This window comes from Sus scrofa, chromosome 14 (assembly GCF_054392235.1).
Source record: "Sus scrofa isolate SSC_HxYL_T2T_F1_AM1 chromosome 14, Sscrofa_HxYL_maternal_Yorkshire_Landrace_v2.0, whole genome shotgun sequence".
Lineage (NCBI taxonomy): Eukaryota > Metazoa > Chordata > Mammalia > Artiodactyla > Suidae > Sus > Sus scrofa.
The window spans coordinates 29,175,022-29,186,093 of NC_139396.1; the positions used below are offsets into that span (position 1 = coordinate 29,175,022).

Here is an 11,072-nt window from a genome sequence, read left to right on the forward strand (position 1 = left end):
ACAATGTCTGGGGAAATTACATGGATGTTTTGTGTTTGAGAGTAGTTGGAGGGGTGCTGGGAAAAGACACGGTAGAGGGAAGTGATAAAAGAGGCTACTTTCTCCGGAGGAGAGGCAGAAAGATCACACACGTTCTGTCTGTGGGAATGCCGCCATCGCAGACTGTTGAGAGATTGATTACAGAAGCCTAGTTTCATGCAATTTTCTTTAAGGGGAATAGAAAATAGGAACTACTTAAAAAAAACAAAAAAACAAAATCCCAAAAAAACAAACCAGGCACAGTACACTCAAACGTGGTGCGTGAACACCCTTAAAATGATAGTAGTTTGGTGAGGCTGTGAACACCTCGCCCCCGGTTACGCACTCTCGTGGGAGGTGCGTTTGATGTGGGCGGGGGAGGCCACCTCACCTCGGAGGTTCCTGAGGAGGACTTTCAGCTTCTGTGGCTCGTTGGCACGTTTTCTGTTGAAGTCAGCTCGCTGGTGCGTGTGGGCACAGTGATCCGTCTGCAGGATGTGGAAGAGGCTGGCCATGTTGGGCCCAATTTTCTCCATCAGGCTGTCTCTGATGGTGCTGACCGTGTCTTCGTCACATTCCAGCAGGCTGCGAACAAGTCTGTTGTAGTATCTGCATTGGGAAAGGGAACACAGACGAGGGGCACCCAGTGAGAGCACGGCAAGATCCAGGCCTTCGTCTTGGCGGTTTTGTTCTCCAGACTGGACGGACCCCCTATTGAAGGCAGGCTATGGGTGCGTATTCTTTGTATTATTGCCTCATGTGCCTGTGTCTTAGGGCCACAGTGCCCACTAACTGTCGATCGGTTCATTTCTTTTGTGGCCACTGAAGATAAATGGAACTTTCAAAGTAGAGTTCTCTCCAACACATCAGGGTTCCCAAAAGAAAAGTTATCGGTAGGCCTTCTGGTAAGTTTTACAAGAAAAACCTTGTGTTTGGTAGAAATTACCTTCATCTTCAGTGCACGTTCTTCTTTTTTTTTTTTTTTTTTAATTTTAGGGCCACACCTGCAGCATATGGAAGTTCCCGAGCTGCAGCTGCTGGCCTACGCCACAGCCACAGCAACACCTGATCTGAGCTGCATCTGCGACCTCTGCCATAGCTTGTGGCACAGCTGGATCCTTAACCCACTGAGCAAGGCCAGGAATTGCACCCGCATCCTCATGGATGCTAGTCAGATTCTTAGCCTGCTGAGCCACAGTGGGAACTCCTCGGCGCAAGCTCTTTAAGCATCCCAAACACTGCAGCTAAATGTTTTGGCTCAGAAAGGATTAAACTGTCTAATATCTAATGCATATAGATTACTTGCCCTATTCTTTGGGAAGACAGTTTGGGTATTTACCATTTTGAGTTGAGAGGCATTTGCTCCATCTTGTGATGGCAGTTGTCAAAACCTATTAGCTCCGTGTTTACTAATTAGGGACTCTCCTGATGACAGTGATTTGCAGTATTTATGTGGAGAGACCCTTTCTTTGGAGGAGCCCAAGGACGGCCGGGCCACAAGATCGTCCATGAAAAGAAACCTGTTTATTTTTAACTCACCTCACAGAGCACAGGATCAAACATCTTTCCAGAATAACTTAACCCCCCAGAGAGGTCCTTTCAAGGATGTCCAGTAAATAGAGAGGAACATGGGTACTGAAGCAAAGCCATCCCCGTTCTGGGAGGGAGCAGAACGGAGCTGGGACGGCGGGAGAAATGCTGTGTCTGGGTCTCCAATAGAGCCTGGTCATGAGGGAGGAGTCTAACCATCTGTTGTTAAAACTGGGACTCCCCTGCCCAGAGACACATTTTTCTAACCCTTTGGAAGTATAAAGCACATGAGGCAAAGCAGATCTCACTTGGATGGGGAAATGAGGGGAAAAGTGGTTTTGGAAAGACTGAGAATCAATTACATGGTAGCAACAGCTTCAGACATCCACACACCCCCACAGGTCCCTTAGCATCTCCTGGGCTCTGCCAGGATGTGCGTCCCCTGGATCTCTGTCTGTTTCACAGGGTGATTAGATCCTAGAGAATCAGGGGACCCCTCACCTTCCTGCCTCCCAAAAAAGACTTGATAATGTAGAAGTTAACCCTTCCACTTCTAGAAAGAGCTGTTCTCACCAAATGATGTGAACAGCTGGAGAAGATATCTTCCCTCAGGTCAACATGGAATGCTCTGGGCTGGAGGAGGAAGTGTAACATCAGTAAGGAGACTAAGATTCTATAAACTCGCCTCGCCTCTTTAAGGCCAGACACGTTCCTCTGGTCCCACTATGTCAAAGCATCTACTCTCCATCTCTGAGAACATCTGCCTTTACTGTTGCTCTCTCTGCTGGCCCCCAACAACCCACCTGTTCTTGGTGCTTCTTGAGGAGGACCTTTGCATGACTGTTCTTGGTGACTCCCCTCTCACCTGACTGTTCTTGGTGACTCCCCTCCCACCCCTCATCTACCCTCAGCTTCTCTGATGGAGCTTGTTAACTCAACAAGGGTAGGCTAAGAGAGCCCCCTGAATAGAAAATATCCATGGTTCCAGTAATAGCTCCTCCAAGTGGGGAAACCTATTATCATGTGGCCTTGATGTCTACACCACTTGCCCGAGCCAGCCAGAGGTTAATCCCATGCCGCTCCATGAAGGGCTGGAATATGGCATTGACCTAGGGGCTGTGTGAGCTAATGGGACAACCTTTCCTATCTCTAAGCCACTCAATGAGATTATTGAAGGCAGTGCGTCTCCAGCAAAAGCTGACTTGGCAATTGTTACATATTTCTTGATCACTTTCTTGTACCAAGTCTTGATGTTACTGTAGCTACTGGTGAGATGTGCCTTCTCTTTGAGGAGAGAATGTACACAGATTTAATTGTTGATCACCAGGGGGCATGTTTATTCAATTCTGCTTGGTATTCCTTTTTTGAATTGCTGCAGGTTTTACTGGCTGCCATCTTTGAAGTGGAAATCAAATGGCTTGGCTCAGGGCCATGTGAATTCTAGGCTCAACTCTGTCATTCACTAGCTGTGTGACCTTCAGCAGGTCACTCTCCTCTCTGGGTCTCTGTCCTTTAATCGGTAAAATGAGGTAGTCAGTTTAGATCATTATGGTCATTTCCAGGGATGGCCTTCTGTTTCTGGGTTTGATCCATACATTCCTCCTCAATTTAACACAAAATAGGGCAGCTCTGCTTCAGGCCCTTCCTTTGCAGGAAGAGTTACAAATATTTAAGAAGATTCATCTTTACGGGGGTGGGGGTGGGATGTCCTGCAGAGACTTGGTGGGCCAAGGGTTCTGATCATCCTGCCAAGAAGGCTCTTTTCAAGCATGTTTCTTTCTTCCCCTCTTTGAAAATTCCATGGCTGCCTTTTTTCTTGGTAAAGAATAAGATCAGATATTCTCCATAGCTACTGTTTCAGCCATGCTTACCCAAATACACACATACTGCCTAGGAACGTTCTGTGTGAAGGTTTATAAATAGTCCTTTGTTTCCCTTGATCAATATTATGCTTCTGTTTCCTGTTCCCTATCCATGCCCTAGAGAGCTGGAAGCTTCGTCAGTTTTCCCACTCTGGATCTGGACTGGTCGAATTTCTTGCCGAACCTCAAGCTGCCCAGCCTGCCTGATCGATTTTGCCTGCTTCCCTCATGGCTGAAAGTGCCGTTTGCAAATTCAGCCCGGGGGACAATGCAGCTCTCCTTGCTCTTTTAAGTGCATTTCTCTCCTGGAAAACTTCCCTGTTCTGGCTCCTGGTCCGGTCACAGGCTTTTGGACTCTCCCAGGCCCAAATCTCATGCCCGATAAGTCACAGGAAGGTGGAATGAACCTGTAACTACTTCCTTTCACAATTCTGTGCCAATTGGCACAACTTAGCCTGTATCTATGGTGGGGCAGAGGCTGGGAAAGCAGGATGTTGCACGAGAGTGAGGAGCTTAAATAGAGCAAATCAAGTCCAGCATGGAACCGGAAATCTCTACAGTCCTGAGCAGGAATAATACTAGCTAGGAGAAGTGAAATAATTGGAGAAACGTAAGAGTTACATGGAAGATTCTGGTCTTCGAGAGATGGCTGTTTTTTTTTTTTTCCCCACTTCCCTAGTAAGGACGATTCCTCTAAGATGATAGAGAGAGATGACCAGACTCCTTGGGACCATTTTCTAAAGGTGGTAAAAATAAGGCATTTATATAAAGGAATAATAACCTGATTAAAAATTCCTATTACTAGCCTCTTCTTAGATAGGGTCCCAGTCCAGATCTGTATTAGCCTTTCTTTTTTTTAAGAAATTTTTGTTTATTTATTTGTGTTGTTTTTTTAGGGCGACACGTGCAGCATATGGAGGTTCCCAGGCCAGGGGTCAAATCGGAGCTGCTGTGGGCCTATGCCACAGCCACAGCAACACCAGATCTGAGCCGTGTCTGTGACCTACACCACAGCTCATGGCAACGCTGGATCCTTAACCCACTGAGTGAGGCCAGGGATCAAACCTGCATCCTCATGAACACTAGTCAGGTTCTTAACCCACTGAGCCACCAGAGGGAACGCCTGTATTACCCTTTCTGTAAGACCGCTCCTTTCATAATGGAAGATTTGAATTAGAAACATTAGTATTGCCTCAAAATTGGTTACTACATTATAGATCAAGAATTGTCACTGGACCCTTAAAGATCAAAGCTTGTAATAACGGCTTTGCTAACATACTCCTGCCTTCAGCTACCACACAAACATATCCTTGGCCCCCAGCCCCTGTCAAACCTAGAAATCTTTACTTCTTTTCCTTTGAGAAAAAGAAATCTCAATCAGCTAGTTTTGTTTTTGTTTTTGTTTTTGTTTTTTCCTCTCTGGTTGTAATAAGAACCTTTCTAAGAGAATATTGTGACCAAGGTCAATATAAAGGGTCAGGCCATTTGACATGAACGAATCAAACCCTGGATTTGATTTTCCTGTTCTGAGGACATCGCTTAGGACCATGACAGAGCCACTTCCAGAGACTGAACAAACGATTTTTATAAGTGGCCATGAGGTCCTGAAGAGCTCTGATCTGTAGCTAAGAGTAAATCAGAAAACTGCAAAGTTTGACGTCCGAGGTCTTAACCTTTCCCTGAGGAGGAGCGACTTTTCCTGTTTTCCAGCTGCATCTATGTACGTGACTAACCCACTGGTCAGCCCCAGAAGGACTAGGCTGTGCCCACCGTCTGAGGAAGGGAGGCAGCACCTGGCCAGGAAATTAATCAGGTAAGTCTGCGCTGGCTTTCCTGCAGTCAGAGGAACAGGTAAGGGCTGATCCTTGTGAATGTGTGCAGATTTGGCTGGAGAGCCCAAGAATCAGAACACTTCAGGACTAGGAGTCATTTTAGGCTGTGTGGCATCATAGTAGGCTGAACTTGACCTGCCTGCACGGTCCCTGCCATGCCTTCCTGCCATCAGCACCTCTCTGAACTTGATCGCAGATAGGGAAGCCCAGGGCTTGCCAGGAAGCCCTCTAGGCATGGAATGAGGATGCCTGCCATCTCATTTATTAGGCGTGCACTCCTGGCTGGTAAAGACAGTGAGGTCAAAGACCAGCAAGGTTCAATGTTCAGATATTACTAACTCAGTGGCTTGGGGTCACTTCAAAATATGAAGATAAAATGTGATCCAAATAGTTATCCAAACATCATTCCAGAAAACCTTGGACTGGAGGGATGGGATAATAGACCCAGCAGGGACCATGGGAGCCGTCTAGTCCAGCCATTTCACTTTTCCCAAAGGAAACTGCAGTCCCACTGAAGCGAGATGACTGGCTCTGGGCTACCTAGTGACATATCTGATTGAGCTTGGGACTGACTGTAAATACATGCAGTTTTAAAAGCCTGCATTATGACATTTGACCAAGGTTTTCATAATGGCCAATTGTACTGTGCATTTCAGCCAAATGTGGCATCTCAAAAGCTTGTTTGCACAATCTTCCCCATCCCCTTCAGGCTTATGGAAGGAAAGGGACAATGAAAAGGCACCCAGGGATGCTGCAGATGAAGTTTTCTATTAACTGCATGAGAAGACTTTTCCTATAACAGTGAAACAAAAAATCCAGGCAGCTGAAGCTGTCACAACCAATCACAAACATATTTTTTCCTGCAAAAGCTGGAAGGACTGCAAGCTAAAATAAGAGCATGACTGTGGCGATTTAAACCCCCCGCCCCCCTTCTGTGTCTGGCTCGGCCAGCCAACCACTTCCCCCTCCACCCTCACTGCTAAAAAGTGGACTCGTTTGGTACCTGTTGGAGAAGTGATTGGGGAGCTGGACGACTTCCGTGATGGCTTCGGGGTTCCGCTTGGCGACACTGCACACGTTCAGCTTGGTGTAGCACTCCTCCTGCACCTCGGCAATCATCCGCTGGAAAGTAGAGCATCTCCGAATGGCGAGGAAGACCTTGGCGGTGACCCCGTTGGCGATGCACTTTAAACTCTCTTTGACAAAGGCTTTTCCCTGCCGAGGGAACGGGTAGGAAGACAAGCTTGAGCTTGAGCTGACAAGAGAGGGCAGGGCATAGAATAGGTGGAACTTAAAGGGGCTCGCTTTGGCACTATCTCAAGGCCATCTGCACGTCCTTGCAATGAACAAATTGGACGCTGCCACCGGGATAAAAAAAAAAAAAAGTCCCTCCTCGCTCAGACTACCTTGAGAATTGAGCTCCATAGAAAAGAAAGGAGAGGAGAAAAAGAGATGGTCCATAATCAACCACCCTTCAGCCTAAAAATAGCCTTAATATGGCTTTGGATGTTTGGGATGGAGATGTGATAACTCAAATCACAAGCTAGCATGCTAGGTCATATGGGGAGAAGAACTTCTTTGTTAGAAGCACATTTTTATTTCCTGTGGAAGAGGCAAAGATTTTCTGCTTATCTCCCTTCCCTTAAATGACAGCCTCTATCTGCGTGTGACAATTGTGCATTAGAGTGGGTGGAGAGTGGCTTATATAGAACCTATTTCCTGGCCCAAACTGCGCGTGTGTGTGTGTGTGTGTGTGTGTGTGTGTGTGTACACATTGGCGATGACTGTTTAGAGTGGGGAGGCTGAGAGGCAGAGCTGGTTCCCTACAAGACTGGTTCCTGAGAACAATTGTCTGACACACTGTTAAAGATAAGCAGCCCATGGGAGCAGGGGTCAAGGTCTTATTACCTGAGTGTCAAATTTAGCAGCGCTGTACAAGAAGGATTTACAGATGTCGTACATCCCATCTGTGTCACAGGTGGAGTTTTCCAGGCAGGCAAAAGCTCCACAGCCAACCTGCAGAGCGCTGTTGAGGCAGCGAACCATTTCAACTGCAAGAGACAAATCCATCCAATCTGGGTCAAACAGTGGGGACGGCTGGGAGGGGTCAAGTTGATGTGGTGGCAAAATTCAAGGACAAGGGGTCAGAGGAACTTCTTCGAGAAGCCTACGATGGAGCTAGAGCCATTCAGAGCGGGGTGGGGGTGAGCACGGGAGGGGACAGGCAAATCCCTTTTGCTCATAAGAACCAGAGCATCTGGAGGAGAGGGAATGCGTGTTCCTATGGACATCCATTCACCTGGTCCTCACCATCACATACAGTTTTGGTGGCTGTAGAAGCAAGGTTGGAGTCTGTGGCATGCACAGTGCTGGATGCCGGGTCTGTGGAATCAAAGGGCATCGCTTCAAGCCTGAAATTCTGGGCAGGCAGAAGGCAGAGGTGGGTGGTCAAGTTTAGGAGGAGGAAGGACCAGGGAGTCCATTTGGCTTCTGACAAATACACTCCAGAGTAATAAGGATGGAATTTTAGTCCAAATGGCAAAGAAGAATTTGCCAGGAGTCCACTCGGAGACCCTTCTGATTTCAGGCTTTTAACTTACCTCCCTATTGGCAGAAAGAAATCCTGTGTTTTATGTTTCATCCCAACCCCCCCTCTATAGGACAGTGCTTAGAGGTATGCATAATCTCTCATATTAAAAGCCATTTTTTTTTTTTTAAGAAGAGAAACACAGGTGTAGAATAACAAGGCCAAGGCAACCCTGTGCAAGACTGGAAGAAAACCGCAAAGAACTTGCACGAGGCTTTTTACAATTCTGGATAAGATCTCCCATAAAAGTAATTTCTCTCCTACAGAAGGGGGGTGTTCTGGCAGGCAGCTCGGCAAGAAATGATCTGCAGCCTTCATACCATAGGATTCTCCTCTGAGATCAAAAGCCCGGTTCGGTTAAGGCGGCCCCTCCCCCTCCAGCCACCCGCAAGCCTCTGGGATGTTACAAGTCATTTCCCTAATTATATATTTCCAAGGGTTCAAATTATAACTTTGCTTTAAGCAGTTTTAATATGCATTAGGGTTGCTATTGTTTTAGGCAAGCTCGAATTGTGAATCACTGCATCTCTATAGCAACTAAGTACAAAAGGAAGTGAAGCAAAGCCCTTCGCTCGGTGGGGACCTGTGCTCTTCCGTGGGGAGCAGCGTCTGCAGCATTTGGACACCTGCGATCCCATCTTTGCTGACAGTTGGGGCAGAGAGGGCAGTGATGGAAGGGGAGCAAGCTGGACAAGCCAAGTCAAAAGGCAGAGGTGTCAATGCTGGCTCCCTAAGGACTCTTTTCCTGTAGAGGCCAAGATAATGCACAATTAACTGCACCAGGAGTCAGGACTAGATCGAGACCTCCCCCTTGGAGGAAGAGCTGCTACATTTCAGGAATACTCCCCCCCCTCCCCCGCCCCCTCCAGGGGCTCTCTGGCCACTGGGCTGCATGGGGATTGAATGGAACTGGAGAGAGTAGGGAGGGACAGAAGGAGAAGTGGCAGGGGTGGGATGTGTAGGGTTTTCTCTGAATCTGCCCTGGATTTGTCAGACTGGAGGGCTAGGGTTCTGTAAATCAATCTGCAGAGGGAGCTTTCTGTGTGTTCTCTGAAGGGGCCGGTAAGTCAAGTTACAGGATCTTAAAGGTAAAAGAAGAGGGACAGCATCAGACAAATCACGTCTCACCTTAAGATCAGCTTCAGCTTCTGGAAAGTATAGAGAGCGCTTTGAAGCATGCCAACATTCAAGCCTTTCCCCCGCCCCCTCCCCCCCAAGAGGGTACGTGCCAGATTTCAGGCAATCAGGCTAGGCTTATGCAATGAAATACCCTCAGCAGAGCGCCCAGCTTCTTCGTTAGTTGCATGCAATTTATTAAACAAAGGAGCTCCACTTCCTAAGGCTATTGGATTACACTGGCAGTTTATTGCCATCAGGCATGAAGCACATTTATTATCAAGATCAGCCGTCACAGACACAGTTGCAAAAAACGAGAGGCAAATGAGGACAGCTCTTTGGGGGAGAAACCGGTCCTGGGTTTGCCGCTTACCTGAGTTCTGACCTGCCAACCGGGATTTCCTGGGGCTCACAGAATCATTCTGCTCCGCCTCATGGGTTGCAGAAGCACTGATCACCAGCACCAGAAGCACTGCTGAGTTTTGGAGCATTCTCTGAGAAGTTTCCGCTAAGTTACTGGGTTTTTTTTTTTCCTCCCCCCCTTTCCTCTTTCCCTCGCCCGGCTTGCGTGAAGATGTGGATCTGGATACACTGAGAGCCTAGGTGAGGATTTGATGAGGATTTTTTGTTGCTGTCGATGCCGCTTCTGCTGGCGCTTCGGCTGCTGCTGCTGCTCCTGCTGCAGTCGCTGCTTCTTGCACCTCTGGCTTTTGCAAACTGGGGGCCCAAGAGCTGCACCCAGGGATTTTATAGCCGTTCTTATCGGGCTTCAGGATCAGGGACCAATCAGGTCCCGCAACTGGCCTGGCTAGCCAATCGGAGGGCATGCTCATTGGGCTGAAGCTGTTTGACTTCTTAGAAATATTTTCCAGCAAATTAAAAGTACCTGCTGCCAATGTTTCATGTGTGTGTGACGGTGTGTGCAAAAATGTATGAAAAAGCTATTTTCATGAAACTAAGGGATGACTTGTATGGATGGAACTAAAGGGAAATCATATGACGATCTCCAAGGTGCTTTGGGATATCTATCCATCTTTAAAAAATGTACTAATAGGAGGGATGGGCAGCACTGGCAGGATGAGTAGTGGGGTCCCTCTGGATAGTATTTTAATGTCATGATAGCAGTTTTACTCTAATTTCCACAGCTCAGTCTCTGGGTTGTAAGCTACATGCTCAATACCCGCCTATCTTCTCAGCATGAGCAGGTTCATAGGTCTGTGAGGCATTTTAGTCGTATGTGAACATCCTGAATTTTCATGTACATGAGCCCTTGGGAAGGGCCATATATGAGCCCAAGGGCCCTGAGGACTGGGCTATGACAACTCTGAGCTGTGACCTCAGTCCCTCTATTGTCTAGCTCTGTGTCCGTGGTCAAGTCCTTTTACCTTCCTCTACCTGTTTTCCAATCTGTAAAATGCCAAAGTTGGAGCCCAGCATTCCTGACACCTCCTAAACTATGATTCTCTAGTAACACAAATTAACCTTGGCTCCATCTTTTTAGTTACCAGCCGGACCGCAAACTCCAAGAGTATTAGTTACCATAGGCACACACGTGCCCATCTGCACACACTACACTCAACGGGGAGACATCATGAATGCCTGGAAATTAATAAACTGTGTATTCAAGCCCAGCCACTTCATAACCACGCTGAAACAATAAGCTGGCCAGAGCAAGACTAAACCTGCTGGGTAAACCAGTTCATTTCTTGGGGCGGAGGGGGTAAGGGGGCGGGCAGGATGGGGAAGAAGAGGTTGAAGACCAGAATGTGTAGGAGAGAAGACTGATAAGCTCTAGACGTAATAAGAAAATTACAGTGGCATCACAAACATGCCTAGGAGAGAAGCTCATATTCTCTTGGAAGTGGGCTGTAGGCAACACCAAAGCTTGTCCCTAACTTGTGAAGGAGGCTAATGATCTCGGAAAGGACTTAAGGCAGAAAGGTGGTCGTTCAGGGTCGGGTTGAAGTGAAGGGATTAAGCAAGACAACCTTGAAACATTTGGGGGAGGTAAATGAGAAAGGGCCACTGGGGATTCATACAGGCAGAGGCAAGATGAACTTGCAAGGAAACCGAGCCAGGGGCTTCCATTTAAATCCTCAAATCTTTAAATAAAGGTTGAAGAAAGAG

At 47.4% G+C, this 11,072-nt stretch overlaps 1 protein-coding gene across 1 annotated transcript; it reads right to left on the reverse strand.

Moving 5' to 3' along the window:
- Positions 1-273: 273 nt before the first annotated feature.
- STC1 (stanniocalcin 1) lies at positions 274-9,462 on the reverse strand. The gene is made up of 4 exons (NM_001103212.1): positions 9,319-9,462; positions 7,151-7,293; positions 6,246-6,457; positions 274-627 (listed from the first exon to the last, which is right to left on the reverse strand). Exons 1-4 carry the CDS (start codon positions 9,434-9,436, stop codon positions 357-359), a joined length of 744 nt encoding a protein of 247 aa, NP_001096682.1. The 5' UTR covers positions 9,437-9,462; the 3' UTR covers positions 274-356.
- Positions 9,463-11,072: the final 1,610 nt, after the last annotated feature.